Source organism: Galeopterus variegatus, unplaced genomic scaffold, assembly GCF_000696425.1.
Source record: "Galeopterus variegatus unplaced genomic scaffold, G_variegatus-3.0.2 Scaffold9725, whole genome shotgun sequence".
Taxonomy (NCBI): domain Eukaryota; kingdom Metazoa; phylum Chordata; class Mammalia; order Dermoptera; family Cynocephalidae; genus Galeopterus; species Galeopterus variegatus.
In genome coordinates, this window is record NW_007735836.1 from 34722 (window position 1) to 55859 (window position 21138).

General features: G+C 40.4%; 1 protein-coding gene across 1 annotated transcript in view; it reads right to left on the reverse strand.

The window, feature by feature from the left end:
- The window catches only part of LOC103609532 (dual 3',5'-cyclic-AMP and -GMP phosphodiesterase 11A-like), a gene marked incomplete at its 3' end in the record, with an annotated part of 53614 nt that extends 33352 nt beyond the window's left edge, over positions 1-20262 (reverse strand). Inside the window, exon 1 of the mRNA XM_008593839.1 lies at positions 19351-20262. Within this exon, the coding sequence (XP_008592061.1) occupies positions 19351-20262 (912 nt within the window). The remainder of the gene's footprint in view (positions 1-19350) is intronic.
- Positions 20263-21138: the final 876 nt, after the last annotated feature.

Sequence of the window (21138 nt, forward strand, 5' to 3'; positions counted from 1 at the left end):
TAAATTAAATTAAATTAAATTAAAAAAAAAGAAGGAGAGAAGAAATCTAGGGCAATTAGAGGGGGGAGGGGGAGAGAATGGGGGAAGGGGAGATATTGGACAAGGGGCATAAAGAATAATTATGATTTGTAACAATAAATATGCTAGTAATATTGATTTAATCAACATATCTCAATATTCAACCCCCAAAATATGTATAATCGATTTTGATTCAATAAATAAAATAAAATAAAAAATAAAAAATAAATCTTCAATAGATAGATAATAAAGTTCACTCTGCTTTAATCCTTACACAAAAGAGACAGCCTGAAGTAACCTGATATTAACTAGTCAGTTATTTTTCTATTCTGTTACCCTCTCCCCCACCTTACAAGGAAAGTAACTTTGAAATGACCAAACTGCTTTTTGTTCTTTGTTTCTGCTTTCTTCAGCCTTTTTCTGTCTATAAAATCGGTCTCTTCTGTTCAGATCATTGCATTACTTCTTATATTTTATGGAATAATGTGTTGCCTGATTCTAGAATCACAATAAACTGAATTGAGATCTTTAAAAAACATTAAAAATATAAATAAATAAACAAATAAATAAATAATTTTGTGCCTAAAACAAAGTTAGTGTACAATGAACCATCAGAAAGCACATGAGTCAAGTGTGGAATTTTCCATTTGTGTACCATTTTGGCACTCAAAAAGTTTTGGATTTGGGAGCATTGTACAATGAACCATCAGAAAGCACATGAGTCAGGTGTGGAATTTTCCATTTGTGTACCATTTTGGCACTCAAAAAGTTTTGGATTTGGGAGCATTTTGAATTTCAGACTTTTAGATTAAGGATACTCAATTTGTAATTTAAGAATTGGGGTCAGAACTTCACAATGATAAAATCATAGTGTTAGAAGGTTAGATGATATCTAGTCAAAGAAGGCTGTTGACTACCCCCTGATTCCCCAGACATGAATCAAACATGGTCTGCTTTTGGCAAAGTTGAGCTAGTCAGTTCATCTTTAGCTCCCTCGTAGCTGTCCTTTACTCTTCTCGGTCAGTGAACCCATCCTGGGTCCCATTATTGCTCTTACCAAGTGGTCAATTTATTTCTGTTAGTGTTAACTGCTAACTAACTTGTTCACTGCTGATGAGTTCTCAGAGGTGATTGGAGAATTTTACAATTGGAAAGTCAGAAATGTTAAGAAGTATTAAACTATAATAGGAGAATTATAGGTTGTGAAATTGTTAGTTTGGTGCAGGTATCTTTTGCCCACTACGTTGAGGACCTGTTTTTCTGTGGACTTTTTAGAGTTCTTAGATTGGAATACAGTAATTACACAGAAAAACTTTCTATGATTTTTGACACTTAGAGACAAAGAGACTCAGATCTTATGACATAATAGTTGGCTATACCCTCTATTGCAATTGATGGGAAGATGCAGAAGCAAACTTGAACCCAAATAATTTCTTTCTTAAAGATATCACCCAATGGCAGTACCGAGGAATGGCTTATCCTCAGCTATACCAAAGTTATATGAAGACAACATGTTTGTATCCAAATAGAGCTTTATTACAAGTCATCTAGTCTACACTTTCAGTCAGATGGCAGCCCTGAACCCTCCTCTAACATTCTGGAGCAGACACTAGTAACACTATAAGCAGATCAAACATGAGGCTCATTCAAAACTAAGTGTAACTTGCTACAAAGCTACTAATTTAAAACTCATGAGCAGAATTATTTTGTAAGGTTTTTCTTCTGTGATATAATTAACATGGAATTTTAGAGCTAGAAGAGTCTTACAAATCATTTTCTTAGCCCTTCTTTGTAACATATAAAGATTCTGAGGTCCACAGAGAGCAGGGTATCTGATGAGCGCAGGGCAGCCCAGATCTGTGTGCCTCTCCTGCTCACAGGCCTCCCATGGTTCGTTGTTTTCAAAATGATCATTCTTGTTACTAGGATAACAAGAACCTTGGATAATCTGGTTCTACCTTCCTATCCTCTGCTACCCAATATGAACTTCTTGTTGCCTCATAAACATTCTCAGTGGGAAATGGTTAAGAGTGGAATTAGAGAGTCTAGTTAGGAGGCAGTTTCAAGACTGCAGGTGAAAGATAATGGTGACTTGGGCTGGAGTAGTGGCAGTGGAGATGGAGAAAAGTGAACAGCCTTGAGCGAATCAAAAGAACTTTCTGATGGATCTAGTATGGTGGGTAAATAAAAGGAAGGAATCCAAGATGATGCCTCGGTTTCTGGCTTGGGCAACTAAGGATAAGAAAGGCAGATACAGAGTAATGTTGCGGGTCATGGTGGTGAAAGAAAGACCTGTCAACATTCCAGATATAACAATCTATTTGAGAGGTGGCACAGCATGTGTGAGAGGAGGAGCAACTTTCCCCCTTCTCTGGATTCCATGAGAAGAGATTTCCTTCAACCTCCTCAGCCTTTGGACCCACTCCTTGCTCCTCACCATGGAGGTACGGTAAGTTATCTGTTAGGGGGCTTGGGAGACCAACTGGGCATGTGTAGCCCAACCCCACCTCCCCTTACCCTTCGGGAGTCAGGGTGCCCACAGAAGCACGCTTTCCCCGTGATGTAAGTTTCAAAGAGGAGAACCATGGGCATCTAGCATTGTCTGTGCCTGGGAAGGTCTATCTAATTCTGTATTTTAAATGTCTATAAATATAATCCCATACTTCAATATGTGCTTCATAAGTTATAAATGTGATATTTTGATGTCCCATGCACATTCCTTTTTGTCTTATTTCTCATCTCAGTTGAATCAGGGCAGGGAAGGGAGAAATTAGCTATCGGGTCCTCTCAAAGCCCAAGAGTGGGAGAATCCATGGGAGGAATGCTGAGTCCTAACTGTACCTCAGGAAAAGGACTTCACTTCTCAATGCTTGTTTCCTAATCTATAAAAGGAAGAGGATAACACCGACTCCATCCTTCTCACCAGTTTATTATGAAGATCACATGAGATAATTTTGTAAAATGCCAGGCTCAAGTAATATTCAAATATAGGAAACATTACTTTTAGTTCTAAATGCACTGACTAGGGAATTTATAGATGGAATTTCTGCAAAGAGAATATTGAAAATGGAAAAACTAGTATTTCTGTTATAATAGTATTTATTATTATCATGATTATTTTATTGTACTTGTTTCCTTGGGCAAATAGTTTATCAAACATGGCAGCCCTGCAGGAAAAGAAAGAAAAAAAGTAGTCTGATGCTCATTTATTCAAGTTTTCCTATTTCAAATGTTGAAAAACTGGCCTGTTCTTTAGCTTTGTACATTGATAAAGAACTTGAGAATTAGAAATGCATTCATTTTGAATGGATTCCTTTATCAAGGGAAAAAAAATCTTTCACAAAGTTGGGGAGATAAAAGAAATTATGAGTACACTTCCACACAGGTCCAGGGATTACGTTCTGCTGGAAATAATGAAGAAAGATGCAGACATTAAGTTCCTGTGTAGTTTTCAGTCAAGAGAAAATGTCAGCTCTCAGAAACACAGCTACACAGCTTATAAAGTTTGGTTGACTTTCTCTTTGATGGATTGTCACTTTACAAATGACTAAGCAAGTTTCAGAGCATTAATACATCGGGGGAGAAGAAATATAACAGAGGTGATTAAATCCCACATGCTTCCTGGTGGATTCAAGAAGATGGAAAAGATTTCTTTTCTGTGTACAAAAGAAAAAAAATAAAAGAGCCCTGTGGGGGACATTCACCATCAGGAACTTTAGGTTAACAGAGACAAGACCAAAAACCAATGAGTCTGAGAACTGCTGGCATAGTGACTTCCACAATGCTGTTGCTGAGAGCTCTTGGTGGATACCAAGAGAAAAGCTATACCAAAGAAAGAATACTTATCACTGTTCTCATTTTAATGAAAGTCTGGATGTTGTACACCAAGCATTTAAATACAAATTTCCCTGTGACTTGTTTGCCTTAGAATGTACTTGAGGGCAAGGTTCTTTTTATATTGCAAGGCACTGACACACAGGAAATAAATTACAACCAAGGGCTGCATGGGGTAACAATTTAAAATGTAATTAAACATTTTGTACTTAAACAAAACTAATATTTCATGTATCTGATTTTAAAATTGAAAAGAAGGATATAACCATAGGCCACATGGAAGTAAAAAAGAAACTTGGTTGTTTTCTGAGGGAGGCCTATGAGATTTTAAATTTTGATTTTAGAATTAAAAACTGGGAACAAATACTTATTTCCATGTTGTATAAGTTTTATGTTAAAGTCAGTAAGGTCAGAGAAGGCAAGAAGAGGACAAGGAAAAGAGAAAAGAGAACGAGGAAAAAGAGAGATGTGCAAGAGGAAGGATGGGAGGTGAGAGGAAGGACGGGGAGGGGACAAGGAAGGGAGGTCTGGCAAGGGACAAGAGGACGCACCGCACTGAAGAACGACAGGTGTGGGATGCCAGAAAAGAGGAAAGGGAAAGCACAGACAATGACATGGCGAGAGGGAAGGAAATACAGGAAGACAAAGGAAAAAGGAGAGAAGTTATGGGGAGCCGGCACTGCAGAGGATTCAGAAGCATGTTGGGTAAATGTACTTGTTGACATTATTGTTCCTCTGAGCTTGGGAGCATTAACCGTCAACTGTCGTGATCACAGTCTTTGGAAATGTCATTTAGCTGTTTAACAAAACTGGTCACAGATGACTTCAGAAGAACTGCATATTTCTCACAGGATTAAGTATTTTCTAGGGTAATGGTAGATAATAAAAAAAAAAAATCGAGTCCCCAGAATCATCTCATAAGCTTGGAGGATGCTTCCTGGAAACAGTACAAACTAGAGAAACGTACATACTTTGGGTTCTTTGGGGGAAAGTGCAAGTGGGGGTAGGGGGGCAGTGTATTTGCTTCCATCAGAGGCTTGGTGCTGGGCTCTCTCTACACATTAATTTGATTTAAGTTACCACTCCTATGTGAGAGAGCTCCCAGTCTGACCTTTTATACTCTCTCTGCCTCGCCTGAAAGCTATTAGTATCGTCATTTAAATAAACACGTGGACGGAACATGTCTCCTTTCCTCCAGCGTTGCCATTCTTAACTACCTCGTCACTACGCGAGTCATAGATGCTACCTTTCTCACTTGCTTTCATCCTCCCAACGCTGCTAGTTCCTCTTCTTTATTGGTAATAGATTAATTGCTTGGTTCTCTGTCCCTTCATCTCTCGAACATTCACAGCCTGGACCACTATAGATCTGTACCTGACCACTTGATCTGGGAACCCATCCTAGCCCTACGTACGTGAAAGTGCAAGGACCCCAGTCTATAAGTGGCCTAGCTCAGCATTATTGGCAAAACCCCCAGTCCTAATCTGACCTTGTAACCTAGTACTGATACCTAGGCCACCTGCCCTTGTGACAATTCTCAATTACATTCCTTTTCCTCATTTATCCATATAACATAGGACATATTTATTGAGTACCTACCTATTCTGTGCTACTAGGTGCTGTGCCACACACAGGGAGTCCTACAAAGCCGAGACAGTCACAGCATCTGCCCTCCAGGAGCTCACAGTTTAATGCAGAGAAAGGTGAGCAAAATTAAAATGACGGACAATGGAATAAATAACAAGAGTTATGTGGGCAAAGTACTAGGAGAGTAAGAGGAAAAAAGATTACACTCCCATGGAGAGGTTGCCGTTCTCATCATCCATCTTAGGGTTAAAGTCATGGCATAGGCCCCATCCCAGGCTGGCTTTATGAGCCTGTGTCCAGCTATCCAGTGCAGTCACACAGGGCCCCATGTGAAGAAGCCTCCTTACCCTTGAAGTCTAATGTTCTGCAGTCATTATCTCGAAAATCTTAATAATTTTATGTTTGAATTTGTTTTGTTCATGAGGTCTGATGGAGCATGCCCCAGGGGTTCACTTATGGTCCAGCCTCCTGATGGATTCTCAGCCTCCAGCTCCCTGGCCCAGCCCCATGACCCCTGCCTCATTCTACTCAGGGCTGCAACAGGGTCAGGCTGACAGGGGACCTATGTTCTAGTGTTGCCCCCATCCCCAGCAGGAGCCCTTCAGTGTCTCAGGGTAAGCAAGGCCCTTGCCATCCCCACCCCAGGCTGATAGCACCATGGCACATTCAGTACACAACTCTGTAGGGGCCTCTTGCCCACCCCTGATCCAGGCAACAAGCTCATTCTGGCACAGAGATTGCAATCCTTTGGGAATTGCCCATCTATCACAGGTTGGGATGTTTGGCCTCAGGGGGTATAGCTGGCTTAGAGCAAGGGGAAATTGACTTCTCTTTCCCTGGCAAGACCCCATTTTCATTTTTGACTATGTCCCATAAAATATGTAGCTTGGCCTGGTCCCTACTCTTAACCTTGTAACCCTAGAATCTCCTTAGCAAATCTCCTATCTCCTTAGCAAATTTCCTTAGCAAATTTCCTATCTTCAGAGTCCTGTTCTCCAATCCATTATCAACATTGTAAAATAAAACAGCAAGAATCCTCTCCCTATACTTTCCTGATCCTTTTCTCAAAACCCAACTGATTTCCCTCTCAACTCTTGTTGCAGGCAGTTAACATGAGCACTGCCCGTTAAAACCATGAGGACCTGCTGGAGAAGACAGATCACCACTTGAAGGCCCTTGACTTTGAACAGCATGCAGTGACAGAAGGGGACTGGGCTGGGATCCACTTTGTGGCAGGGTGAAGCTACATTTGCCAGCCTCCCTGCAGTTAGAGATGGCCATATGCCTGAGTGCTAGAATCTACAAAGATGAATGGGAGCAGGAAATGATGTGTGCCACTCTGTGACCTGACCCATAAAAACCTCCCACTTCATTTGCTCATTTCTCTCTCTCTCCTCCCCTCATCTGCTGATGGGATGTCGATGCCAAGAGCAACCTTGGAAGCCCCAAGTTGAAGGTGTGGATGCTCAGGAAGAAAAGAATCCCTTCCTGGAGGAGAGCTACCCACCCATCAGGAAGACCTGTGCTGAGCTTCAGAAGAGTGAGAAGTAATCTTCAGTTGTGTTACAACTGTGTGCCACAATGCTTTGGAGATGCATCTGTGAAAGCAACCATGGTTTCCTCAACTATTAATACATATTTGGAATTTTGCAAAACAACATAAAAGAAAACACAAAAGAGAAGAGAAAATTACTCTTAAGCCCACCACTCTGAAATCACCCTTATTAATGTCCTTACCAAGTGACAAACAGTATGTTAAGCATTTTTCATATAAAATTTTACTTATATGAAACAACCTGACAAACAAGTATCACTATTCCCATTTGAGAATTGCAGAAACCAGCAACTGGAGAGAGAGAAAATATGACACAGCTCTTGGATAGTGGGACTGGGAATCAAATCCAGCCTGTCCGATCCCAAAGCTGACATACTCAACCGCTCCCCTTGTGATTTGTTGCTGTTGCTGCTGTTGCTATTGTTAAGAAAACTGAGATTCTACTGTTTTCTAATACACTCTGTTCATTTAATAATATTTCATGAGTAATTTCCACTGATTAAATATTTCATTTTATGATATACCATAATTTATTTATCCAACCCTCTAGTTCGATGTTTGGGTTGATAATTTTACACTATTATAAACAACAATACAATGAGTATTCAGATAGACAAATCTTTGCACACACCCACAACACCCACAAACATTTCTTTAGGATGACCTTGGAATTGTTACATCAGTAAAGTTATGAATATTCTTAAGGCAGTATATGATTATTGCCAAATTTCCCAAAAGGGGAGAGGGCGATTGTGCCTCCAGAGACATTTAACAATGTCTGGAGACTTTTAATTGTTGAGACTGGGCACGCATCTAGTGGGTAGAGGCCAGGGATGCTGTGAAACATCCTACAATGCACAGGTCAGCCCCCAACAACAAAAAATTATCTGGTCTAAAATGTCAATAGTACCACTGTTGAGAAACCTTAACCTACATAATAGTCCCATCAGTAAGTGTCTGTCTTGAGACAAAATAAAGGCTATAATAAAGGCTCTTCCATTCATTCAGACACAATTTACCAAGAACCTACTATGTATCAGATACTGTGGTAGGTGCTAAGTTAGCATTCAAGGAGGAGGGTCAGATCAATGGAGGGGAGGTGGCTAGGAAATAAAGTTTGGCTTCACTTGTGACTGAGAAAGCATATCTATTTCATTTTATGTCTTCATATTTTTCCACATAATTTTGCATTAAATTATTTCCATACAATTTCAGATTAAATTATATAGTTTCATATGGTTGCTACAAGAAATGATTAATATTGCTATATTGCTATGTACATAAATGCTTTGTCCTGATTCTTCTGAGGCTATTCCTATAGAATAAAATTGGTTCTTTCTTCAACAGAAACCCGAGGTCTTAAGCATAAAACATTTTTATGACAGTGGCTCCTCTTTTCCCAGCGAGAAATGATTAATATTGCTATATTGCTATGTACATAAATGCTTTGTCCTGATTCTTCTGAGGCTATTCCTATAGAATAAAATTGGTTCTTTCTTTAACAGAAACCCGAGGTCTTAAGCATAAAACATTTTTATGACAGTGGCTCCTCTTTTCCCAGCTGACCTTTTTGTTCTTGAATTTAACACAGCAGATAATCTCAATTTGGTTAATTTAGAGGTGGTAAAATGTTTTCCTGCCCTTTATATTTTAAATTACTAGGCACTCCCTGAGTGCCAGTTCCTTTCTGTCTATTCACAACAGGCAGTAGTAAAAAAGAGGGACCAAATCAGAAGCTGTTTCTTTTGTTTCTTCATTTAAAAAATGAAGGGCAAAGGAGAGAGGCTCCCACCTGCACTCTCAGCTCCCACCTGCACTCTCAGCCTCCTCTCTGGAGATTTTGTGCTCCTCTCCCTGCTTGGCTAACACTTGGCATACTTGCTTCTACTGGCTCCTCTCTCCTTGCTTCTGTGCATGATAATCTCAGGGTTATGATGAAAAGGAGATGCTATGGCTGTCCTGGGCTTTTAAAGCCAGTGCTCAAAGAACAGGAAGTGAAAGAAGAATCTGACTCCAGTCTCACATACCTGAAGCCAGAAAAGAAAGAAACCAGCCTTAACATCGGCACAGAGTATATGCCCTCTGGCTTAGTGGCCCTCTGGAAGCAAAAGGAGAATGAAGAAACTAAGAGGGAAAAGTAAGTACTCCATAAAGGTGGCCTTTAGAGAGATAATTAGAGCTTCACTTTTTCCAGAGGACCTTATGCAGAAAAGAATGAAAATCTAGATGGTTTCCCTAGCAACCCTGGGATAATCTTTCCCACAATGTCCCAAGCTTACAGTTCTTAATTTTGTTACAGCCATTATTAAAACTTTAAATATGTAATCATGCACATTAAGTTGCCAAATACCCATAAAAACTGTTAGCTCATTAAACTGCACAAAGCTATTTAAATGAAAAAGGAGTACCATCTAATTTTTTTTTAATTGGAAAAAGTAAAGGCTCAAAAGTTCTTGTAATCTACAATGAGACACCACTACACACTCACTATAATGACTATAATAAAAAATATAGTTAATTCCAAGTGTTGGTAAGCATCAGGAGAAACTGTAACCTTCCTACATTCCTACATTGCTAATAAGAATGTAAAATAGCACTACTACTTTGGAACACAGTTTGACAGTTTTTGGAGTTTTTTTTTTTTAAGTTGAATATAAGCTTACTGTATGACTGAATGATTCCAGTCCTAGAAATATAACCAAGAGAAATGTAATAAAATGTCCATGCAAAGATGAGTACATGAATGTTCATAGCAGCATTATTCATAATAGCCCCAAACTAAAACCAATTCAAATGTTCACGAACTGGAGGATGAATAAACAAAAGGTGGTATATCCTTTCAGTTGGATACTATTCATCACTAAAAAATGAATGAACTACTGATACATGCCGTAACATGGATGAAGCTCGAAATTATAATGCTAAGTGAAAAATGGAAGATACAAAAGATGACTACATATTGTAAAACTCCATTTATAGGAAATGTTCAGAAATAGCAAATTTTTAGTGTCAGAAAGCAGATCAGTAGTACCTAGGACTACAAGTGGAAGTGGGGATGAACAAGGGAAGTTTTGGGGATGATGGAAATGTTCTAAAATGGGATTGTGGTGATAGTTGCACAACTTTGTAAATTTACTAAAAAGCACAGAATTGTGCCTTTACAGTGGGTGAATTTTATGGTATGTTAAATTTCCTTTTGCAGTTGATAGATATGCTTATTTTTCTAGTATACATTCATCCCTTGGTATCTGTGGGGGATTGGTTCCAGGATCCCCATGAATACCAAAACCCATAATGCTTGGATCCCTTATGTAAAATGGTATTGCATTTTTATATAACCTACAAACATCCTTTTGTGTACTTTAAATCATCTCTAGATTACTTATATTACCTAATACAATGTAAAAGCTAAGTAAATCATTGCTATATTGTATTGTTTAGGAAATAATGACAAAGAAAAAAGTCTGTATGTGTTCAGTACAGATGCAAACATCATTTTTTTTCCTGAATATTTCCCATTCTCTGTTGGTTGAATCTGCTGATGTGGAACCCATGGACATGGGGGGCCAACTATAATGTATAATTCCAAAAGTATATGTTGGGTTTCTGTGCTGTAAGTCCCCATATGAAGTCTCCAAATTGACCATTTGTCAGTTGGGCTTGTCAAAGGCAGAATATGCATTATGGCCAGTAAATCCTGACAACTGATGTTCATTTAAGTCATTTGATTACTTTACATTTTAAAATAATCATTACCTGTGTTTAAGGCATCATGTATGTGAGATACTATGTTAAAATGTACCTGGATTTGTTTTAATCACGTGTGGTAAGACAGCAGACACAGAAATTACTATCATTCAGGAGTTCATACTCACAGATCCCTAGAAACAGGAGACATGCTGCTCCATGCAGGACCACATGGGGAAGGCCCAGGGTCAGTCAGGAGGCAGAAGGGGGAAGGGCAGAGCCTGTATTGAGCTTCTCCAGGGAAGGAGTGGGCGAGGGTAGGTACTTGAGTAAGTTCAGGATTGGATAGTGTGAGTAATTTTATTGGGGTCTGGGCCATATGGGTGGTCTCTAATTGTTGGGTGCCTGATCCTGGGATGAATTTGGACAGAGGGAATATTGTCTTAACTTGTAAGAGTTTGATAAAGAAGATAGTTGAAGGTGTGAGCTGAAGTTTGAATTTTTATGAGACCTTTTCACAATGTGTGAAACATCAGATTGTAACATGGAAGTGCAATGTTCCTGGAAAATAAAGAACTACAAGGTTAGTCAATATGATCTACCACATTTGAAGAGATTTTCAAAGAAAAAATCCTAATATTTGCAAGGCCTTTTGCTGGAAGGGATGTTTTATCTTCAAGAGGTTGTACTGCATGAATGAAGTAATCATGAGAAAACTAGAAAATTCAGCTAGCCAGATCAGTCATGCTCCATCCTTTGCCTTTGCCTAGAAGTCGACAGTGGCTGTGACTAGTTGTTAGTATTTGGTTAGTATCTGTCTGCTCTCTCTTTAACATGGTCTCCACATGGAATGAAGTAAAAGAAAAAAACAAAAACAAAAGAAAGCAATGGAAGGTAGGGATAGAGCAATTAACATGAAGACCTGATTAATACAGACAAACAATTCAGATAATTCACCTACATCTGGCTATAATAAGCCATATTTTTAAAAAAAGTCTTTAAACTAAGGTCCAAAGAGTTAAAAGGTATGTTCAGGATATCAACTACCTGACTTAGCTGTCTACATTGCCTGTATAGGGTGAACTTTCTGCTCAGAGATATTTGAACTGAACAATATAAGGGATGTATCAGTGATAATTACTCAGTTGAATGGAAAACATTGTATTAAGCCTCGTGTGATCCACTGCAGTGTATGTAAAGTGAGGAAGTCATGATCTTGATCTCAAAGAGTTCACAATCAAGACAAATACTCAAATAGCTATAATACTAAGAAAATACAAAGAAGTACATTAAAGTGTTACAGAAGTTCAAAGGAAGGAGAGAACATATCCAGTTTGGGTGGGATGAGGCAGGGATTAGCAAGAGTTTCGTGAAGATGGGCTTTGAAGGGTGTGAGGATTTAGACTGGCAGAGAAAAGGAGAAGACAGAGACAGACTAAGTGTGTGTACAATAGTCACTGGTCAGGAGAGGACACACCAGGAGTAGATCTTAGCTCCCTCACTTCTCAGCTTAGTCACTCTGAGTAAATTACTTAACCCCTTCTAGCCTCGGTTTCTCCTTCCATAACATGGGGTTCATAAATAGCTACCTCAGGGGATTGTTGAGAGGATTAAAAAAGACAATGCTGGCTAATGAGCTAATGCCTGGCTTGTAGTTAGTACTGCACAAATGGAGTTATTATTAATCAGCAGTGGAGCTTCCCTTTACCTCTATCATTATGCTTTTTAAAAAAATAGATACCCTAAAGAGGTATCTCATAGGGTCTCCATTTTTTCATTTAGGTGAAAAGGATTTCTTGTCCTAAATTTGCAACAGCTTAGGCTATACTTTGTGATAGAAAACATAACTTATCATTAATGTGTAAAACCACTGTTCAGTTGAAACCAACCAGTTAATAAGAAACCCTAGGAATTATAGAAAATACAGATTTTTTTTAATGCCAGGAAATTAATGAGAAACCTGGGGAATTACAGAAAATACACATTTTTAATACCTTCTTTACTACTTTAATCCTATAAATAAATAAACAAATAAATTTAGCCTCAATGCCTATAAATGACCAGGAACCAAAGTTGCTCCTAAAATATTAGAAACCCAACCTACTTTATGATTAAATTGCCTTTTTTATGATTCAAAATCCACTTTCCAAAAGAATGTGGTTACATTGCACAATGCTACCCTTAAAATAAGTGACTAAAGAAGTAAGTATCTTGTTGATTTTCCTATAAAACAACTCATAGCTATTTCAGAGGAAAGCTTCATATGACTCTTTAACACTGTATTAAACATCAAACACTAACTTCCAAATTAAACCAGGCTTGTAAACAAACAGGTGACCAAACCTCAAGAACTAAAATGAATTGGTCAGATTAGTAAACATTTAGCTTATGGGTTGGGAAAAAATTAACTTAACCTTAAATTACCTCTCCATGACTGTAGCAACTGGACCTTTTCTGTAATCTATCCTCACGGACAAAGCAGCAAATGAAATTGTCATTGTGTTTATCATGATCATGGTGTCTGTCAAGAAGAGGGGCTGAAATAGCAAATGTTTCCTGCTTCAAGCACAAAATCAATTTTGGTTCTGGGTTAGTGAACATGTTTCTAGGCTTGAGGGAATTTTTTAAATACTATGTGCAAAGCTGAAATAAGATTTCATGAGACTCCTTTATAATACAGTGTTGGAGTAGGATCAACACCCACCTTTTTAAGCAAATCTCAGCAACTCAATCACAGGACTGTAGACCATATCTGTCAACACTGGCACTATGTGCAAAGCTGAAATAAGATTTCATGAGACTCCTTTATAATACAGTGTTGGAGTAGGATCAACACCCGCCTTTTTAAGCAAATCTCAGCAACTCAATCACAGGACTGTAGACCATATCTGTCAACACTGGCTCATCAGGGGATGAAGCACTTTCATACCTAAAATTAATTCCTTCTGAGGCAAATATTTTAAATGTAGTTATTTCAATGAAGATTATTCTAAAATGAAATGAAAAATGAAATTCAATTAAAATGAAGTACTAAATATCATTATGTTATTATATTGATGTAGTATATATGTATAAGTATATATTGATGTAGTACAATGTATTCTTAAATACAACTTTATGTATAATTTTTTGTTTTGTTTTCTATTTCCTTTCTTCAGGGATGAGCAATCAGGTCTCCCTTCTGAGAAGGATTTGAATGAGCAAAGACAGAGAGAGAGTAGTCCTGACAGAAAGGGTACAAAGCGCCAAAATAGAAATGCATTACTCAGGCATTGGAAAGAGCACATAATTCAGTTAGGATGGTGCTGAGGCCATGTGAAGGGCTGCAGTAGACATTAGGCTGGAATAAAATTGGACTTCCCCACCTTAGACTCAATATGACTCAGAATCATGAGTGGCTTCATAAGCATGGGACCAATGCAGTTGCAGGTCTGCTTGAGGTTTAAAGTTGTACTCTGTGAAATTCTTAATAACTTTGTCTTTGAATTTGTGCTTTGTAAGCAAAGTCCAATGGGACAATGGAGTATGAGCCTACAGCTTGGAACCTTGGCTCACACGCAGTCTTCCCTCCCACTGCCTGCCCAGGACTGGTTCTTGGCCACCCTGGTGACCCAGGCCCCCCCACCAGGCCTCCCCACTCTCCTGCCCCAAGACCAGAATCAGCAACCATGTCACACCAGTTGGGGGAGAGTCCCATGTCACTCATCTGCCATTGCCCTCGGCTTATGGATGGAGTCTGTTTTGGGGAATGGGGAGGGTCAGGTACATGCCCCCACATCATCTCAGGATGGAGCAAGGTTGTGGTTAACCTCACCTGGAGCTGGCAGCACCATGGCACATTCGACAGGCAACTCAGTGGGGTCTTGTCACCCAGCCCCAATCTAGATACTGAGAACTTCTCTGCCTGGAGGTTGCAGTTCCTTAGAATTCCCAGTCTGGAGGTTGCTGTGTGTTAGAGTGCAGAATCTCGGGAACAGGGAGATTGACTTCTTCACCCTCAGCTGGGATTCTGCTTTATTATTTTGCACTAAGCTCCACAAATTACGTAGCTGGCCCTACTAAGTATCTTTCACCTTAACCCAACTTCTCTTTTGATAAAAGCATTACCCTTCTCCATATTTCCTAGGTCTATAATCTGAGCCACCATTGACTTCTCTCCCTCCTAGCCCAAATCCACACCTGCAGGACATTTCCCATCTGTCCCCAGCTGCTCACTCCCACCATTCCTGCCTTAGTTTCGTTGTTCATCATGCCTCCACCAGACCGTCGTAATAGACTCCTAATTATTTTCACAGCTTTGAGCCTCCCCGTGTTCGATCCATTTAGCCACTGACACCATGTTACCCAGAACACCACTTTGATCACCCTAAGTTTTTAAGGACTCCCTGTAGCCCACTGTTGATTAAGCTCAAACTCTTTAGCCAAGTGTTCAAAATCATTCTTTCTTTTGCCCTCATCTTACTTTTGCATATTCACTCTATAGCATATGCAATACTTTGGCCAAATTAAACCACTCACTGTCCCCTACACATATTTTGTGGTTGCTCATCACTGTGTTTCTGCTGAAGCCATTTTGCTGCACCTGGGTCACTTCTACCACACAACCATCTCCAGCTGAGAAATCTAACCCTGTTTACAGCTTGAAGGGTACCTCGTCCATGAAGTCTTCCATCGTGAGCCCAGTCACAAAGTGACTCAACTCTCTGTGACTAATACCATTTTTTTGATGCCTTTTATTAAGTACACGTCGGTTTTGGTTACTTGTGAACAGTACATGGCCCTCAACTGTAAGTGCTTGGAGAGCAAGAAGCATGTCCTCTCCCCTTTGTACACCCAGAGGCCCCCTACCCAGGACCTTAGGTGTAATGGATTCTGGGTGCATGTTTGTTGGAACCAATGAATAACTGAATCTGCTGTGTAAACAGGTCAGGTCTTCTGAAAGCCTGGCACACCTGTAACCCTCTGCATCACTCCTTTCCTCCTCTCAGTTCACCTAACAAAACATCCTGCTGCTTTTCAGACCCAACCCCATCAAACACCTGTATCATCATTATAAACACTAACAAAAATTCATCTCACGCTTGTTATTAATGTTTAAAGTGCTGTATTTTGAATGCTTAGAATAATCTCAAAGAGAACACCTGTTACTTGAGTGCTCTTATTTACAACCTCTTGAGGGCAATTTTTTCATTACTATATTAAAGTGAGCTGTTTAATAGCTTATAAATGTCAGGGGAAAAGTTAAATTGCAGTCACTATGATCCATACTGGATACCTAAAATGAATGGAGTGTTTTTTCTACTTTCAATTTTAATTTTTCTCCTAATTTCTAATTTCAAATTCTTTTAGGACTAATGGAGAAAACAAATGCAAAATAATAAAATAAAGTGAGTTTTTGCTGTTGAAACTTTTATTCAACTTTAGTATTTCATTAAATATTATACCCTTGACTCTAGAATCCCATAGTTATTATCATGATTTTATAAGTGTCTTCAATGCCTTTCTCTTGCCCATATTACAAACCCCCAAGAGGATTATCAGTCTATTATCAAATGATTAGATTTTTGAAACTGTGTGACAAGAATTTCACTTCCTGAAGAAAAAAGTACACTAACTGAATCTGAGTAAGAAGCACCTTAAAAATATAGTAGTTAATAAAGAATCAGGAACAATGGTTATATTTTTGACATAAAAATTTCAAGACGTTTACATATATGATAAAAATGAAAATAACATCATGATGAAAGAACATGCATTTGGAAGGTTGTCAGTTTTCATTAATAGAGATCTGTACAGCAGGAAATGAAAAGGATGGGGAGAAATGCTAGAATTGGGGAAGGATACAACATTAATACAATTCTGTAAAAAGTTCATACTGCAGGAATTACTAAGAAGAACAAAGTGTAGAACTTTTGATAGGCTAGGGATGGTCAGGTGTTATCAACCACATTTAGGAGAATTTTAAGTAGAGTGTGGAAGGACAGATATTTCTATATTCCTTGAATATAAAGCTGGTTCTAAAATAATTAACTTAAGTGTGGAGTGTGACTCAGGGAAAGATCAGGCTGGTCAAAATATGCTGAGTTCACTTGTCAGTCCCTAACAAGGAAAAAAACAATTGACAGATATTTCTATATTCCTTGAATATAAAGCTGGTTCTAAAATAATTAACTTAAGTGTGGAGTGTGACTCAGGGAAAGGTCAGGCTGGTCAAAATATGCTGAGTTCACTTGTCAGTCCCTAACAAGGAAAAAAACAATTGAGATAAAGAGAGAGAAAAAGAGTGCTAGAGAACTAGATATCATCACTATCATCACAAGCTGTTATAATTTCCTGAGTAATTGCAATGTGCCAGGTACTGTTTTAAGGACTTTAATGCAATATCTCATTTTATTTTCACAACAATAATCTTTGCCAGGAAGGTTTTATTATTCCCATTTTGTGGATGAGAAAATTGAGATTGAGAGATTAAGAAATTCTCCCAAGGTCACACTAATGGTGACTATGGTGTACTATAATAAAGAAAAAAAGTAGTTTTATCAAAGGATAGTAGCATAAGTAAAGAGAAGAAAAACACACCAAGTTAAAAATATATAGTAGAAGCCAAAGGAGAAAGAAAAGAGAAACTTTCAAACCAGATAGAAATTAAAGTGAACCAAGATCTTAAACTCCCAACCCAGATAGCATCCTTCCCCTACCTGCCTTTGCCAGTCCCAACAACACAGTCTTCTTTACAGCCATCATTACTACTCTGGGGGGAAAAACCAGTAACTCTCCTTTCCCAATATTGGCTTCTGACATTAAAAGGCAACTTTGCTTTACACTCTGTCTGCAGAGCAAGGGCAGAGCCCACAGGAAGCAGCAGCTGCTGAAAACCTAATTTTCTATGCCTGCAATATGCCTATAACCACAATTCTAGGCAGAAGGAAGACAAGTTAACTGCCAAGGAGGCCAAGAATTATGCTCTTGAAGAAAGTACAGTATATGAACAATATTAAATAAAAGTAGCTGAAAGAGGACAGTAAAAAATAAAAGCTGTAGAAATGGGAGAAAATCAATTGGGGATGAATAAGAAAAGTAAAGCCAATAAAGAGAAAAGACTGCAATTCCAGGCTATAACAAGTATCATCCAACTAAAAAGGGATGTTTTTAAAACACAATAAGGATGTGTAAATAATAGGAAAGAAAAGAGTTTGTTATTGTTCACCAATTTTTTTAACAGAATCTTCAACATATGAATTATTAAATGCTTTTATTTCTTCCCATGGCTTTCTAGGATTGTAGAGAAATAGACACTTGTTGAAAATCATTAATTGGTTGCTGGACCTAAACCTATCCAAGTCTTCAAGAAGGATATAATGGATAATGCACCAAATCAATAACAAAAGGTTAATGAAAAAGGTATTCTGACAGGCATCCCTTAATATGAAAATGTTATGTTGACAGACATCCACAAAAATATGAAAATTGGTTTTAGTGCAAGCTAGTCAATTTTAAATGTAAAACTGTCAAGTTTCAAGTGAAATAGAGAGGATTTTACCTCTAGTATCTTTCCCACCCCTTTTGCCAAGTGAAATAGAGAGGATTTTACCTCTAGTATCTTTCCCACCCCTTTTGCTATTCTGAACAGCAACTATACTCTAGAAAAACATGTAGATCTATGAGACAACTCAAGGAAGTACTCATCAAACGACTACAAAACTTTCATAATCAAGGATAAGAACTTTCAATTCTTATGAACCCTGAAGAAGTCTCAGAAAGTTACATCCAGTTTCATCACACTCAGTGAATAGATACTGAAGAAATTAGAACTGACTGGCTTTCAGATCTGGCATCTAACATCAAGTTCAAATGACTGTGAAAATGAAAGACTTAGAAAAACCAGACAACAACAGGTTGGATTTTCTTTTCCACTTGAAACCAGCACATTAGCCCTGCTGATTGCCTTTGGATCTGCTAAAAAAAAAATCTATCGTTTTTTTTCTTTTATTGTTTTGCCAACTAAAAACCTACTTGCTCAGTTCTGTCAAAAGCTGACTATGGATAATGCTGTATTTAAGCCTATAGATTACTAACCTCTTTATTTGTCCAACCTCTCTAACTTCAACCACAGTCAAAATAGATGCTAAGAAGGCACAAATGGGTCAGAGGCCCATTCTTCCCATGACACTCCTCCTCTCTTCCTCTACCTTGGAACTCACTCAACATGAAGCTAGAGCAGGGGATAGGGAAGCAGTTAAGCACTTTGTTCCCTTTCCAACCATGAATTAGAGAATGAAAATGCATTACGGTCCCCCAAAGACATCAGACACCAAAATGCCCATTTTCTTCAGAGTAACACTGGAACTCTGGAGTGACATCTGTTTCTAAAAACTCATAAATGCATTCTAAAATCATACACTGATATTCTTAAAGACAAAATATCTTGACAGAGAAACACATGGTATTATTGGGTGATGTATGAACTTCTCACAAGCCACTGTGTGTTAAGAAAAGACCTTTACATCAAAGATGGTGTAGTAACATTTTAAGTCTAAACTCAAAAAGGAAATTAAATAGCAAGATTTGTATTGTAAAGTCTCAGTGTGTTCCTGGATGCCAAAGGGTAACCAAAGGCTTGCTCCCAAGCCAGTGGGGCTCCGGGAGGAGAGGACAACGCAAAGTCCTACCTGGTAGGCATCAGGAATGTTGACCGTTTCTCCATGTTCCCCGACATAGCCAATGATGCCTTTGCCCCAGGGGACCTGCACCTCATTTGAGTTCTCTGTGCTGCTGCAGGGCAGCAGTGGGGTTCCTGCATGCACATCAAAGAATTTGGAGACCAAGCTCTTCTTGCCAGCAGCTGCCCCTTCCACCAGGAAGAGAGAGCAGCGGTCAGCGTCCACCATGAGGCAGACGAAGATGAGGATCTTGTAGCTGAGGCTGGTGAGATCAAGGTCATTGGAGATATCTTTGACCAGTTCCAGGAAGAACTGACGCTCATTGTGCTTTTTGAGGTGGCACTTGTAGTCGATGGCCGTAGGGGGGTACTGAGGCAGATTCACCCTCGATTCCAGCAGCGCACTGAGAATGTGGGCTGTGGTTGGGGGCAGAGAGCTGGCCTTCCGGAGAAGCGCCCTCCGCCGTACACTGCTCAGGGGCTCCTGGGCCCTGGAGGTCACCTGTTCATCGTAGGTCCTGTTCACGTGGATGGCCTTGGAGCGGGCAAAACTCTTCCTTAGCTCTTTCTGAGAAGCTTTCCGCTGCAGGTTCCCATCTCCCCTGCTGCCACTGGCCCAGCTGGGACTCAGGGGAACCCCACCACAGTCCCCGCCACCAGGAGTGGGCTGTCTGTTGGCAGAGCCATTTGGTCCAGTGCTACCGCCAACACTGCTTCCACCTTTGTCGGTACCGTGAGCCAAGCTGCTCGTGCCAGCCAATGCGGGCCTTGGGCCTAATGCCCCCTGACCCTGACTGTGCCTCTGCAGCCACTTCTCGACCATCTCCTGCTTCCCTTTCCGCATCAAGTAATCTTCAAATAACTCTGGGTGCCCGTCCAGGAAAGTTTCCACCTCCCCAAAGTCCAGGCGGGAGGCTGCCATGGTCCCAGACACAGCTTTCGTTGCCTCGCTACACTTGGACCAAGTGTTTTCCTGACCCCGGGCCTCTAGCTGCTCCTGCACGTGTTCATCCCCGCCAGCGCTCCCAGCTCCATGCCCCGTCCCCTGCCAGCTGGAGATTATTCCGAGCAGCCGAAGCCCGGCTGGGGAGTGCCCCTTCCTTCTCCGGCTGAGGGTGGCTGGCCCCACCCCAGCTCGTCCGGCTCCTCCTGCTCCGCGCAGGTGCCCGGCACTGAGCTGCTGCCACGGCCACAGCGCCTGTTCTGGAGACCGGAGCTGTCGCTGCTCTGGCTCTGGTTGCCGCCGCCGCCGCCGCTACTGCTGCTGCTGTAACCGGATGAGTGGACCACTGTGAGAGGAAGGTAGGGCAGGACACGCCCCTGAGCGAGGCACCGAGCCAGGACGGAGGAGAGGGGTGGGAGGAGGGAGACGCAGACGCCAGACCAGCCAAAGTCCGCAGCCCAGGGTGCCAGGCGGTTCCTGGAAGAGTCTCTGCACGGCCGGAATCGGCTCCTGGGAACACTGCCGACTCCTGATTGGAACACGATTAGAAGGGGAAACGCACCTTGTTCCTTCCCCTCCTTCCTCCCTTACCTCCCCAGCCCTCCCTATTTCCCGCCCCTTCATCCTTTAGCAGCGTTTCGAGTGGACCACTGTGAGAGGAAGGTAGGGCAGGACACGCCCCTGAGCGAGGCACCGAGCCAGGACGGAGGAAAGGGGTGGGAGGAGGGAGACGCAGACGCCAGACCAGCCAAAGTCCGCAGCCCAGGGTGCCAGGCGGTTCCTGGAAGAGTCTCTGCACGGCCGGAATCGGCTCCTGGGAACACTGCCGACTCCTGATTGGAACACGATTAGAAG